At 41.4% G+C, this 15,834-nt stretch overlaps 1 protein-coding gene and 1 long non-coding RNA gene across 2 annotated transcripts in view; one reads left to right on the forward strand and one right to left on the reverse strand.

Annotated features, from left to right (window-relative positions):
• The window catches only part of FBF1 (Fas binding factor 1), an 85,499-nt gene extending 69,700 nt beyond the window's left edge, over positions 1-15,799 (forward strand). Inside the window, exons 25-28 of the mRNA XM_075845614.1 lie at positions 4,239-4,376; positions 9,989-10,127; positions 14,680-14,798; positions 15,604-15,799. Of these exons, the coding sequence (XP_075701729.1) occupies positions 4,239-4,376; positions 9,989-10,127; positions 14,680-14,798; positions 15,604-15,681 (474 nt within the window). The 3' untranslated portion in view covers positions 15,682-15,799. The remainder of the gene's footprint in view (positions 1-4,238; positions 4,377-9,988; positions 10,128-14,679; positions 14,799-15,603) is intronic.
• Positions 1-15,834, reverse strand: part of LOC142665842 (uncharacterized) — a 38,732-nt gene that overhangs the window by 2,820 nt on the left and 20,078 nt on the right. The window lies entirely within an intron of this gene.

The raw sequence follows: 15,834 nt of genomic DNA on the forward strand, positions 1-15,834 counted from the left end.
GAAAGAACATTCAACGATTTTCAAGATATTTCTAAAATAGGTGGGGCGGGGGTGGCAGGGGTCATTGCAGGTGGAATAGAAATAAAATTTCTCCATGTTCCGGCATCCTGCTCGATAATCCATAATCTAATTTAATACTGGGAATAAAAGGAAATTGACCATCCATCACAAACCCACCTTTTTCTCATATTAAATTACAGAGATTATATATTATGATTATAAACCATAGCGCCACAACTTATTTTAATATTAATAATGCTATCACCAATCTCCTGTATTTCCCCTCAGATTTGAGTTTTGGGTCCCATAAAGGCATTGACAAGTCCTGCACATCATCATCTTCTTCTGTCTTCGCTGACTGTCACCCTTAGGGTAACCCACAAACTGTGTGGGAGTAGGGACCAGTGGGGGTACATACATTTTCAAGACTCTGTGTCTCACAATACCTGTATTTTAATTCATTAGAGTTATCATCAATTTCTAAACCTAACTCATGAATATGCCACATATCTCCACACATTCCAGCAGTCCATATTTTGTAACATATCTTTTGTGCAAACAGAATAATTTGCTGCATTGTTTTACTCTCGCTGCGTTCTCACGAAGTACAGCGCATACATAAAGATAAGAAACATTCTTTTTCATAGAGGAGAGGAATATAAACACGGGAGGGAGGTCCCACAAACCCCCTTTTTTTTTCTTCCTCCTCCAGACCCTGCTTTGCTGGAAAAAAATAAAAAAACTAGAACTCCTGATTTACATTTTTAACTTTAATTATTTAACCCCATACACAAGACACTACAAATGTTACACAGTACCGCTGTTAAGAATGAGAGCATGCAATATAGATCTAAAACCAATGCTATATTGTGGCTACTAGTCTCATCAATCCATGCAATACTTCTCAATGTATAAGCTGGTACCAGTCTGTTTTTCCAGACTTTTCTTTAGCACACTTGTTACATCACACATCACACACATGTCACATCACACATCACACACATGTCCCATCACAACCTCCCTTCACAATCTACATTAGTCATCATCATCAAGTCCTTACACACAGCACTCAATAATTAATTTACTCTGTCTCTATCTATTCACAAAAAGCCATTTATTAACATCCACACAGCCTGCATTTTTTAACAAGTTTTCACAGTTTGTTATAATCCTTTTTCATTCACGTTCTTCCAACGTTCCACAAGATCCAACTCCCATCACTTTTTAACATTCTTTACAATCACAGCCTCCGCTCCTTTTTCTCTTTCTACTATAATGAGGGCCGGGACCCATGCCCTAAGGCTGTCCCGCATTTTTGTCTCCCTTTCTCCGGACCCCGTGGTCGGAGAGAGTAGGGTAATCTCCAGAAAACGCCATAGGTCCAGGCAAACCGGCCTCGTCTGCCAACAGATATCTCAGACTAGCCTATCTTGCTAGTTTCGGACTAGGCTGTCTTACCAATACGATATCAAAGTCGTTCCTCCAGACATTCTAGCACTGGGGTATTTTTTTCTCTGATCCCTCGCTATTTTGAACATCAAGAACTAAGAAAATGCTGCCAATCAACAAATTGCAAGACCAAGTTCTTCAACACAATCGACATTCGCGAACCTCCAATGACTCAAGCACAAGTTGGTCACATTCATTTCAGACGTCTACAACCCCCTTATCTTTTTCAGTTATGCAAAATAATTGCTACCGGGGTATATATTTTTGTTCATACAGCCTGTGATGTATTTTGGTGCTGATTTCTATAGGGGCCCTGGGAGCGAACCAATACCAATGCTCCTTTCACTATAATTTGTGTAGGTAGTTCTACTATGACGCAGATGGCACTTTGGGTATGTGTCAGGGTTGTTCATTGAACACAGGTTGTTATTTTACAACGGTATTCAATACGGACGGTCTGATTTTATACTACTACAGACTTGGTTGTTATGCTACAACAAAGTCTATATTCCAAATTATCAAATGCGTGCTAGAAATCAGTCTGCACTGATTCCTACCTTATGCCAGTCTGACAATACATATAACTGACTAATTTCAAGGACCCTTACACACAATATTACAAGCTGGCAGTGTGTTAGAAGCGTATCAATGGTTACTCAATACAACTTTCAAAGTTTTCCCCATCCTCTGAGTTCTCCATTATCAGGGCTTAACCGTAGAACGTAGAAGTCCTTTTGGTACTACAAGAAATTACCTATGAATATCCAACATTTCTGTCACCTACGGAAAGTCGCCCGACACTCGGCTATCTCAGAGCAAACGGGCAACAGGGTAACCTTTGATCCTTAAAAATTTCACACAACAGCCAAATAACAAATGACACACTACAAAAGATCAGCACAAGTTTTTTCTTCACTGTCCAAGATGCAATCCTTTAATTTCAAAACTTTACATGTAAATTACAGCTCCCAACCATTCGCTGCGTCACCACTCCTCACAAGTTATTCCAGTTAAGAGTTTCATTGCCAGCAAAAATTCTCATGTCTTTCATAGTAACAATTCAAGATTTACACATCTTCACCAACAACTCAAGATAACGCACGCACCTGCAATCATTCATCACACACAAAGTTTTAACATGCCTTTTGGATCAATTCTTTCACACCATTTCTGGATACATTTTCCCGTCTAGGAGATTTGACGTCATGACTGCTAATTCCATGGCTTAAGCCATACATGTGTGAAAGGTTGTGTAAGAATAAGCTCCTTACCTACCGCGTTTTTTTTAATTTCACAAATGCAATGCTCGACCTCTCCGTGACAGCTATCAGATGATCAATCTCCCAGGTTTCAGCACCAAAAACTGTTGAGGTCATAGCTCGAAATATATTAACAGGAAATTTAGACGAGAGTTCCAACAAACACACACTCCGAAAATTTATCCAGATCTTAAGTTATATAGATATCTAGTAGAGACACAGACTTTGCTTGTATGCACAAAAATACTACTCTGAGGTTTATTGATCAAACCATTACAATAATATAATTCAAAAGGGGTGTAGGCTTGAGGTTAACCAATCAAAGGCAATGTGACAATAACTCTTATTTACTCAGTAGCATACAATGAGAATATTTCATATTGAGCCAATCACAGACATACAAAACATTTCAAATGTAATATTAGAATTCTTCATTAGATGCTTACGTCAAACTGGCATCTGTTCTATTTGGAAAGAATATAATAGCTCATTCTCTAAATGGAGGAGTTGTGGGTGTTTATAACTTTATGTCTATGCGTTCAGCCAGACCGCTAACTGCTTACTTTCTAAGGTTAGAGAAAGAACATTCAAAGATTTATATATATTTCTGAAATAGGGGGGGGGTCAAAAACGGACCAAGACAGATGTTTTTAATGGCCGGACCCTGTTGTGTGAATGGGAACAACAGCAATCCCGACGAGGTGTGGGGTGGGTACGAAATGTGGGGTCGGATTGGGTAGCTGTAAAGGCGCCAAAAACTAGCTCCTCCCTAAAGTTAGGGCTAGTGTTTGGCGCCTTTGCAGGTTCACAAGGCTGCTTCCAAGATCTGAGGTGAGTGGACACCAGCTGTCTTCTGGGCTCTCCCTTTCCGTGCCGGCCTCGGCACTGAATATAACACACGTGACAGTACAATGTGTGTATCAGACTTCAGTGCAGCGCCGAGGCCTGAGCAGAGAAGGAGAGCCCTGATATGTGAAATGACAAGTACACAATATGTATCTAATTTATCATGTATCCAATCTATAACAAACTATACACCACTCTGAAAAAATTAGCACGTTTTCAGACCCTAGACTACCTTTTTGGTATTGTAGTAAAAACTGATATTAAAAATGGATGCTAAAAACCGATGACCACTAACGACAATTGATGACAACTGATGGTTTTTGTAGTAAAAAATTTTTTAAAAAGCCCAATGGCAACTGATACATTTTTTCATCCGTTGTAATTACTTGAGAGACAAAAAACTGATGCTGATGTAACTGATATATGTGAACGCACCCTTACAGATACAATGGAGCTGCTGCACGATTACTCGTTAATTTTTATCTATCTATCTATCTATCTATCTACTCCTGCAGTTGACATACGCAAGGAGGTAGTAAAGGGTTGCAGTAATTCAAGTATCCTCCTTCTCTGCTCCATATTGAAATGAATAGAGTGTACAGTTTTAGATTAGAAACTTGATGAGGTGCATATCTACTTAAAAAATGCACAGTTTTTACCCTCTTTATACTATTATCATCCCAGCTAGCCTCTCAGCGGTATGAAGATGGGGAAAAGGCTTTGGTCAAAGGCAGAAAATTAGAGTCTGGACACCAGGAAAGGCTGAGATCCATTCAAGGGCAACTGGAATATTTAAGACAACGGGAGCAACATCTTCACCAAGTAAGGAAATTACATTCAAGAGAAGGGCTACATTTCTGAAACTAGTATTATTATTACTTTTCATTTATATAATACTAAAGTGGCCTTCACTATCTTAAAAAACATTTAAAAACAAGCCACAGTCTGACCCATCCACAAGAAATGACAATGGGTGGGATAGGGAGGAAGTGTTTCAATCCCTTCCCAACATTCGCCGTATATATACTGTGCTGTCGGGAAGGTGTTCCCGCAAAGCCCAGTAATATTACGGCTTGTGATAGTGCGGGCTCAGAAGCCCGCACCATCACCACTGCTGTAACGACCAGGAATGGAGCTAGTCTCTGATATGGCCGATTAACCCCTCAGATGCTGTGTTCAATAGAGAACACAGCATCTGAGGGTTTTTTAGCCGACCGGCACCCCAGCGACGCCATCACTGAAGTGCTGATGGCCTCCGTGTCTGCCTAACAATGGCCTCCATGTCTGCCTAACAATGGCCTCCGTGTCTGCCTTGTACGGAAGCCTATGAGGACCCACCTCCAGAGGGTCCCCATAGGCTTGCTGTCAGTATATGACTGACCGCTTTAATACACTGCACTATGTATGTAGTGCAGTGTATTGGAATAGCGATCAGAGGTGCAAGCCTTCAAGTCTCCTAGTGGGACAACAACAAAAAAGGTAAGTAAGTAAAAAATGTTGTAAAAAAAAAAGAAACGTTTCAAGTTAAAAAATAAATAAATAAATTGCCCTTTTTCCCATAATAAGACTTTTAATATTGGAAAAAATATAATAATTTTAACCCATTTTATAAACTGGTCCAAATCCCAAATTTTGCAAGTATTAAAAAAAGGAAATCCGATTCCATGGAGTCAAAGGCCTTAGCGGTATCCAAGGAAACTAGAACCTAAGTGCCGACATCCTCATGAGTACCAATAAAATCTACAGCTCGTACCATAAATACGATATGGCACTAGTAATGCGGTGATGAAAAAACATCCCGATGCAGGCAGGAGGGGAACATTCCTTCAGTTTCAGGGCCCTAGTATTTAGGAACTAGGAAGGGAAGGGACATAGCACATCTGCTGGAAGCGAAGGCGCCCGTATTATACCATGGCAACAACTATGCCAGCAAAATTTCACAAACTACAAAGGAGGGAAAGTCCCCAAAAGGTGCAAAGTGTTACAAAAGGAGGATAAGAAAGAATACCGTTTATCAGTGCAACACAGGCCTGTGCATAACTGATTGCTTCACAGCATACCACACATCTATGGATAATTGTATTATTTACCCCATTTATATACCCTCTTATTATGCCCAGATATACTCCGCACAGATTACATATGCCCCCAAATTATAAACTGAAATACCAGTAATATTGAAAAAAAAACTACTACCAAGCAAAATCCATGCACCAAATGGCGCTCCTTCTAAGCCCTACAGTGTGCCCAAACAGCAGTTTACGTCCACATGTAAGGCATTGCCATACCTGGGAGAACACGCTTAACAATTTATGGGATAAGATACTCGAGCGGCACAAGCTGGGCACAACATTGAGCGGTGAAATGACTTGACATATCAGTGGAATAATTTAAATTTTCACTTTGCATCTTCCACTGCGTATTCATTCCTGAAAAACACGTGTGGGGTCTAAATTCTCACTATAACCCTTGATAAATGCCTTTAGGGGTGTAGTTTCTAAAATTTGGTCCATTTTTATTTTTTTTTGGGTGCATTAGAGGTTTTGCAAATGCGACATTGCTTCCGCAAACCATTCGAGCAAAATTTACACTCCAAAAGTCAAATACCACATCATCTATTCTGAACTCTTCTATATGTCCAAGCAGCAGTTTATGACCACATATGGGGTATTACCATACTCTGGAGACATTGCTTTACAAATGTTGGGGTGCTTTTTCTCCTTTATTCCTTGTAGAAATGAAAAATGTTGATCTAAAACTACATCTTATTGGGAATAAAAACATTTTTTTATTTTCACGGCTTAATTCTAATTAATTCAGTAAAAAACCTTTTGGGGTCAAAATTCTCACTATACCCCTAGATGATTCCTCAAGGGGTGTAGTCTCCCAAGTGGAGTCACATTTGGGGTGTTTCCACTGTGTTAGTACTATAGGGGCTCAGCAAATGTGAAATGGTGCCCAGAAACCATTCCAAAAGCCAAATGTCGCTCCTTCCCTTCTGAGCCCTACCGTGTGTCCAAACAGTAGTTAATGACTGCATTTGGGGTATTGCCGTACTCAGGAGAAATTGCTTTACAAATGTTAGGGAGCTTTTTCTCCTTTAGTTCTTGTGAAAATGTAAAAAAAAATAGTTAAACCTACATTTTATTGGAAAAAAATTTGATTTTCATTTTCACAGCCTAATTCCAATAATTTCTGCATAAACCCTAAGGTGTCAAAATGCTCGCTATACCCCCAGATAATTTCCTTGATGGCTGTAGTTTCCCAAATGGGGTCACTTGTGGGTGGTTTCCTGTGTTTTGGCCCTTCAGGGGCTTTGCAAATGCGACATGGCCTCCGCAAACCATTCCAGCTAAATTTTGAGCTCCAAAAGTCAAATGGCACTCCTTCCCTTCTGAGCCCTGCCGTGTATTCAAACAGCCATTTATGACCACTCATGAGGGGTATTTCTGTTCTCGGGAGAAATTGTTTTACAAATGTAGAGGTGCTTTTTCTCCTTTAATCCTTGTGGAAATGAAAAATTCTACGTTTTATTGGAAAAAAGTATTTTTTAATTTTCACAGACCAGTTCTAATAAAATCTATGAAGCACCTGTGGGGTCAAAATGCTCACTACATACCTAGATAAATTCATTGTGGGTGTATTTTTCCAAAGTGGTGTATTTTTGGGGGTGTTTCCTTTGTTTTGGTACCACAAGACCTCTTCAAACCTGAAATATAATCTAATAAAAACAAGGCCCCAAAATCCATTAGGTGCTCCTTTGCTTCTAGGGCTTGTGCTTCAGTCCATTAGCACACTAGGGCTACATGTGGGATATTTCGGAAAAACTGCAGAATCTGGGTAATACAACTAAAAATTTATTTCCCTGGTAAAACCTTCTGTGTTACAGAAAAAATAGGTTAAAAATGGATTTTTTGGGGGGCGTGGCCAGCTAGCGGCAGGAGTGGTCGCACTTAGAAGGAGCTCCCGTGTTTATACTTACTTAGCAATGATCCTGCAGACATCCTGAGGCCATTGCCAGTGACGGCTTACAACTTGTGTACCGGAGGGTGAGAACTATGGGACCGACAAAGCAGTCCTCTGCAGCGGAAAAAGTCAGAGGATATGCGAGGGACGGATCCCAAAATGGCGCCCAAGCCTCTCAGATGCCGAAAAAACAGCCGCGTGGTCATTCCTCTACTAGTACTCAGGAGGAGTCTGAAACGGAGGATGAACTCACCCTGAAACATGTGTATGAACAACTTTTATAGGCCATCACATCCTCCACTACCTCCTTGACTGCAAAGATTGATGAGGTGAGGGTGGACCTCAGCCTGCTCCGCCATGCAGTGCAGCGTCTTAGAAAGAGGGTGAAGGAGACTGAGCATCGTATCTCCTCCCTGGAGGATGGAGCGGCGCCAATGCCGGATCGTCTTTCGACTATTGAGAGGTCAGTCGTGCTGTGGAGACAGAAATGGGATGACCTGGAAAACCGTTCGCGACGGAACAATGTGCGCATAATAGGTATGCCTGAGCAGGCTGAAGGCTCTTCTCCGGAGAATTTTATTGAGCAGTGGTCTTGTTCTACTTTTACAGAGGCCTCCCTCTCATCGGCATTCGCTGTGGAACGTGCACATCGTGTACCAGCTAGACCACCACAACCGGGAATGCCCCCGAGACCTCTCCTGGCTAGACTTTTGAATTGGAAAGACCGGGATTTGATCCTTCAGATGGCACGGAAGAGACAAGAGATTAAATTTGAAAATGTGCGTATCTCTCTCTTTCCGGACTTTTCAGCAGAATTGCAAAAAAAAAGGGGCCACATTTATCTCGGTGAAGAAGCGTTTAAGGGATTTGAACATTCCCTATTCTGTGGCATATCCGGCGAGACTCCGGATCACAGATGGAAAGAAAGTTGTATTCTTTGTGGATCCTAGAGAAGCTGAGTATTGGATTCGTCGTCGCCCGAGAGGCCCACCCTAAAGGCCTTTTTGGTGGGTATTGGAGTTGTTTTCGTCGTCATGCAAGCAGCCATGTTGGATGTCGTATGGTGATTGTGACTTTATCCTGTTATAAGGGACACGATTGTAATTCTTCTGGTCGGTTGGATTTAGAATAAAACGTTCTCATCTCCAGGACTGTATCCTCTTCTCATTTACGCTGGAGTTTTTGTACTATCTGTGTAGAGCATTCAATGCTTGTTTTTATTGTATACACAGGTACCCCGTAACCTTAAGCCACGAAGTTTGTATATTCCAATCTTGTAGTATGCATTGCTTGAGTCATATATGTATGCAGGTCTTGGGATGGAATATGTTTTTAAGTTGGCCTGTTCTAGGACTTGTTAAATTGTGTATGTTAAAGCTTTACATTGTACGAGTATATATGGAATGTATTTCTCATAATATTTCTATCCGTGTCTGCCTCCTTTCTGTGTGGTGGTATCATTTATGTGATATATTATCATTCCTATTATGTCGACCCTGAAAGTAATGTCCTGGAATATCCGGGGGCTAGGGCAGTCTCGTAAAAGGATATCGATTTTTGCACATATTCGAAGATTTGGTCCCCATATTTTGTGTCTCCAGGAGACTCATTTAACACCAGATACTATTGGTAGGTTGCAGAAGTCATGGGTTCAGTGGGCCCGTCATTCATTGCATACCTCTTATTTCCGTGGGATGTCGATCTTGGTGCATCGCTCGGTCAGATGGGAGGTGTCCAGGATTATCTCTGATCGTGAGAGTAGATACATCTTTGTGCATGAAAGAACTACTGTATGACAGAACTACTGTATGACAGAACTACTGTATGACAGAACTACTGTATGATAGAACTGTATGACAGAACTACTGTATGACAGAACTACTGTATGATAGAACTGTATGACAGAACTACTGTATGATAGAACTACTGTATGATAGAACTACTGTATGACAGCACTACTGTATGACAGAACTACTGTATGAAAGAACTACTGTGTGATAGAACTACTGTATGACAACTACTACGAAAGAACTACTGTATGAAAGAACTATTGTGTGATAGAACTATTGTGTGATAGAACTACTGTACGACAGAACTACTGTACGACAGAACTACTGTACGACAGAACTACTGTACGACAGAACTACTGTATGATAGAACTATTGTATGATAGAACTACTGTATGACAACTATTGTATGATAGAACTACTGTATGATAGAACTACTGTATAATCTGCTAATAAGCATGTCGGATGCTGGAATCTCCAGTTAAGAATGTAATGTAGCACCTACTGATTTATGGGTTCATTAATTCTTTACATGTAAGATAGATTAAAGGTTGGAGGTGCATTATATTAGTTTTTAATCTGACAGAAGTATTATTACTTGACCCTTTTTCCATAAACCTGCTAATATATATATTTTTTGTCTTTTTATATCCTTCCTTTCTCTTTCCATGCTGTTTACAGGAGTGTGTAAATCTGGAGCATCAGAGGAGGGAATTAGAAAAGCTTAGACAGGGGCTGCCCACTGCATCTTTGCTGCATTCTAACAGAGAGCTGGAGACCCATCCGATACATCCACTGCCTCCATTACTACCCCTGAATGGTGAGACTGCTTTTACTGGTGGCAGATATTTTATGGCAAATGCTTTTAGTTATGATTAACATGCAATACAACATTAGGTAACTCGCACGGTGAATGGCGTAAAAAAAAAAAAAGTTTAAAACACCAGAATCTTTTTTTCATTGTCACTTTAGAGCTCACATTTCTTTTTAATATAAAGTGATAAAAAAAAATGGTACCAATAAAAACTACAGCTTGTCCCGAAAAAAATAAGCCCTCAGACCGCTCAATTGATAAAAGAATTTAAAAAAGTTATGGCTTTTTTTTCAACTAATAGTTTTTTATATTTGTAAAAGTGGCAAAACAAAAAAAAACTATATAAATTTGGTATCACCATAATCGTATTGTGCTACAGAATAAAGTTAAGTTGTAGTTTTTACCGCACAGTGAAAGCCGTAAAAACAAAACCCAAAAAACTATGGAGGAATTGCAGTTTTTTCCAATTCCACCACACAAATATTTTTTTTTTTCCGTTTCCCAGTGCATTTTATGCTACTTTTAAATAGTGCCAATAGAAACTACACCTCCCCTAAAAAATAAGCCCTCACACCATGCGTTGACTGAAAAATAAAAAAAGTTATGGCTCTCGAAAGGCGGGGAGTAAAAAACGAAAACATAAAAATGACTGGGTCCTTAAAGGGTTAATGTGTATAGCACGACGCAATTGTAGGCATGTCGAGTTCAATATTTAAAAAGGTTGTCCACTTTTGAAAAACAATCCAGCAATACCTATTAAATATTTATTAAAGTATCTTTTAAATATACTTACCGTCTCAAAGTTGCAGATGTCTTCTAAGTCCGTCCAGTGTCACGTGACTCCGCCACTATCTGAACTTTTCGTCTCGTTCGGTCTTCTTCAATCCTGACTTCCGGACGAGCTCCTCTTCCGGTCTTCTTGCTTCTTCTCTTCTGAATGACGTCTTCTTCCCCTTGTGCCGACGCATGGGCAGTAACCTACAATTTTTTGCACATGCGCATTGAAAGCAATTTCATTGCGCATACGCATTAACAGTAAGTTCATTGTGCCTGTGTTCGAGGCATCCTAAGCCTCCTCAAGACCCGCCACGTTTTTTCTTAGATTACGTCTCAATGCGAGCATTATTTTATTTTCATTCAGGTTATCCCTCCGTGCCCGCGCGCTCCGCAAAGGTGGTATCTACTGCGATGCGCATGCGCAAAATATTGTAAATAAGCCACTATATAAACAATACAGCATAAAGCGGATTTAAATAAATAAAACATTTTAAACTATAGTCATGGGACATAATTAAAAGGCTCATGCATTGCAATGATTTATAAAATAAAAAAAAGTGGCGCAAAACCCGTTTAGGGAATTATTTTACGGCAGCTAGCTCAGGAAGCTGATTTTGAATTCAAAATCCGTAGAGGAAAAAAAGAGCGCTTCTTACAATTTAAGCCCTGCTTTAAAATCACAAAATAAATAATATGCTAATAGATATGATCAGGCATCTGATGAAGACCTCGGTCATCTCGTTCAAGCTTTTTTTCTGTTTTTGAATATTTAGGATCATATCTAATATGCCTATTTTTGCACGGTCCTCCCTCTCCATTCCTGCCAGTGATCTGTATGAGAAGTGCATGGAAAGGGAGGAAAACTTCACAGGGCCACCAGCTATTATTTTCCCTAGACCACCAGGAAAACGTCTTCTTTTTTGTTCAGATGACTGAACGTTAACAACGTAGTAGGTCAGGGAGGGTGCAATAATCTACCAGCATTGTCACATAAGCGGTGCATGCAATTGAATAGTAAAAACTATACATGAGGAATTTGTTTGTTTCAAGTACGCACACCCTGTTTAACACTAGACCACTGGGGAACAAAATATGAACTCCCTCATATACCCTAGACCACCGAGTATTAACCCCCCGCTTTTACTGTAGACCGCAAGGGATCACAATATGGACCCGCCTCATCTACCCTAGACCCACTAGGAGTCTAGACCTCCCTAGGCACCAGCCCATCACACCTAACTCAGAAACATTAATAGTTGTTTGTGCAAGCACTGGACATTTCCGTTCCTGCCACAGCATCACTCTGGAGTCCAGTACAGGATTTTGCCTTGACTAGTCAAAAACCATTTTGTTCCTCATCCGGCATTCAGATGTAAATTTCCTGCATAACCCAATTACACTTTAGTTTGTATACAGATAGTCTTAAGGCTTCTGGAATTCCTTCTGGAATTTTGAGGCAGATTTTGACCTGCCTGCAACTTCTTGCTGAGGTTTTCGGCCGCGGCCATTGAGCGCAGCAGGCAAAAAACACAGCGAAAACCGCTTTCTCTGCCTCCCATTTATTTCAATGGGAGGTCAGAGATGGAACCACGGGAAGAAATAGCATGTCGCTTTTTTTTCCCGCGAGCAACTAAAAGCGCGAGTGGAAAAAACGAAATCAATGGGAGGCGGTTTCAGACGTATTTTGGCGCTGATTCCGACTCAGTTTCCATGTCAAAATCAGCGCCAAAAAACTCTGTGTGAACAGGGCCTAAGATTTTTATGTACATGGACCTTATGTAAGGCTAGAGGTATGCAGTTCGTTGGAGTACTTTTTAGCAGTCGTATTACTGTGGTTATTTGTAGCTACAGAGCCTTAGATTGCATAGCTTTCAGTCGTGTAGCTATAGGGGTTGCAGTGGTCGCAGTTGCGACCGGGCCCCATTGCCACACATAGCGCCATGCATACTCCGTGTACCATGTGACCGTGACGTCACGTGAGGGGCGTTCTATCCAGCGTGGAAGATCCTGGAAGACTCCAGGTGAGCTGCAGAGGGGGCCCGTAATGTATTGTATTGTGCTGTCTGTGTTTGCGGAGGAGAGGGGGGTGTTAAATTACAGCCCCCCCTCTCTCCACCGCAAACTGCTCAATACAATACAAACTGTGGGTCAAGACCCCCTGGGGGGTCGTGTGAAGACCTCTGGGGGGTCACAAGTCACTCACCGAGGTCCCAGTTCCATTCAATGCTGGAGCAAGTAGCTGACCGCTCTTTGCTCCAGCATTCACTGAGCCATGAGCGGCTCGACGCAGACAGGCGCGATGTAGTGACGTCATCACGCCCGTCTGCGCCGAGTCACTCATAGCACAGACCAATGGAGGAGAAGGATCCTCCACCGAGCGTGGGAACGGGGATAGGTAAGTCATTTTTATTAAATTTATATTATGCACATATGGCTGCATTATACTGTATGGGGGGGCTGATATGGCAGGGGGCATTATAATGTATGGGGGGCTGATATGGTGGGGGGTATTATACTGTATGGGGGCTGATATGGCGGGTGGCATTATAATGTATGGGGGGCTGATATGGGGTGCATTATACTGTATGGGGAGCTGATAGGGGGGCATTAATACTGTATCGGGAGCTGATATGGGGGGCATTATACTGTATGGGGAGCTCATATGGGGGCATTATACTGTATGGAGGGCTGATATGGGGGCATCATACTGTATGGGGGGCTGATATGGCAGGGGCATTATACTGTATGGGGAGCTAATATGGGGGGCATCATACCGTGGGGGTTGATATAGGGAGCTGCTATATAGGGGGCTGCTATAAGGGGCATTATACTGTATGGGGCATTATACTGTGTGGGGGAAGCTATGGGGGACATTATACCATATCGGGCAGCTATGGGGGGCATTATACCGTATGGGGCAGCTATGGGGGGCATTATACTGTATGAGGGCAGCTATGGGGAGCATTATACTGTATGGGAGCATTATACTGTATGGGGGCATTATACTGTGTGGGGGCAGCTATGGGGGCATTATACTGTATGGGGGCATTATACTGTATGAGGGCAGCTATGGGGAGCATTATACTGTATGGGGGCATTATACTGTATGGGGGCATTATACTGTGTGGGGGCAGCTATGGGGAGCATTATACTGTGTGGGGGCAGCTCTGGGGGCATTATACTGTGGGGGGCAGCTATAGGGGGCATTACACTGTGGGAGCATCCATTGGGGCTGTTGGGCAAGACGGCTGGGCATAGCCACGCGCAGGGGTCTGGTGGTTTTGGGGAAGGGTAGGGGGGCCCAATCTGAATTCTTGCACCAGGACCCATGAGCCTTTAGCTACGCCCCTGATAGCTTTGATATTCCATTTACACTGTGTTATGTACTTCCTCAGGTTGCCTTGTCTAATAGTAAATTTTGTGTTAGCTTCCATATGCCAATGTGATAAATACTTAGACATAGGGGGACATCCTGAAGGAAGCAAAGACTATTACTGCATTGTACATAAACTGTTCATGAGAGACTCCTTAAAGGGCTGTACGGGACTTTTTGTTTTCCAGAAAAAACACTACTCTTTTCTGTCCGAAATTCCAGCTTAGCCTCTTTCACTTGAATACGGATGAGCTTCAATGCCAGATACAGCCCATGGACAAGAGTGTTTTTTGGCATAAGGGAGATCCTTTTTACCCCTTGTAAAATAGCAAATTGTGGGACAGCAGTCTTCTTCCGGGGTAAAAGATACATCTGCTTACTAAATTGGTGCCATTGTTAATATTTCAGGATTGCCCCCTGCTGTACTCATTGCAACAGTTGCCAGCTCAGGGAAACATCAAGAAAGAGCACTTCAGAAGTCAGACTTCCATACCATGCTGGCCAGATATAAAATCCAAGCACAACAGGTATGAAACACAGAAAACTGTAGCACTGCAGCCATTGCCTGAAATTATTTTCTCTTCAACTACCACAGAATACTGGATGGTCCCATGAGGCAGTTGGTCCACAGCTGAGCATATCATTTACTGACATATAGTCAGAAAGTTTTGTACGGAAGAGCCACAATAAAAAGTCAGAATTGCATATGACTGATAGACTGCAGTGTATTGCTGTACATCTGCATGGATGACAGGAGGGGACAGTTCCTCAGTACTTCTTACACATTTTTTTTTTTTTTTTTTAACTCTATATAGACATCAATGTAGAACTATCAAGTAGTTTATCCTGTAGGTGATGCTGTAAAGAGTTCTTTTCATGCTTTCAATCATCTAGCAGTTAGGAGACAGCACCAGGACAGACCTCCTTAACTTGGGATATCTAACAGATTTTATAAGAAAAATAAGGACATGGGTGCTTATATTCTGGGTCCTGCAAGAAAATATTTCCTCTGTGTAAATTGCATGTCTCACTTGGCTGTTTTGCAAAGCAGGGCAACATAGCGGCAGTTTAACATATTACGTACATGGCCACATAGTCCCACACAGCAAATCCTACCTTTACACAGCTCAGTTTAGGGTACACTTTCTTTCGCCCCCTAAACAGGTGCCTATTCTGGCTTAGTTTTCTCCATGACAAACAGTCTTAACTCAAGAAAAATATCTGCTTAATACAGTAAGTCTCAAAGAAGTCAACTTTACTGTCTAATATCATTTACATAACTCTCTGGGTGCCCAGTCTCATTTTAATGACATTTGTTTTTTTTTGGAACAGGACTGGGACTACATAGAAAATGAGAAACTCTATTTGGAAGCTTTGAAGAAATCTTCTCCCTGCTCCTTGAGTGTATGAAATGTTTATTTCATAGCTCACAGAACATTACACAAGTTACCAGTGGACAGTTCTGTCTTACTTAAAGTTTTATATGACTTTTATATTATTAATAAACATTGATATTATTATTAATAAACATGGTTTTGCTTCTCATTCCCATGTATGGTCTAC

Source organism: Rhinoderma darwinii, chromosome 13 (assembly GCF_050947455.1).
Source record: "Rhinoderma darwinii isolate aRhiDar2 chromosome 13, aRhiDar2.hap1, whole genome shotgun sequence".
NCBI classification, from domain to species: Eukaryota; Metazoa; Chordata; class Amphibia; order Anura; family Rhinodermatidae; genus Rhinoderma; species Rhinoderma darwinii.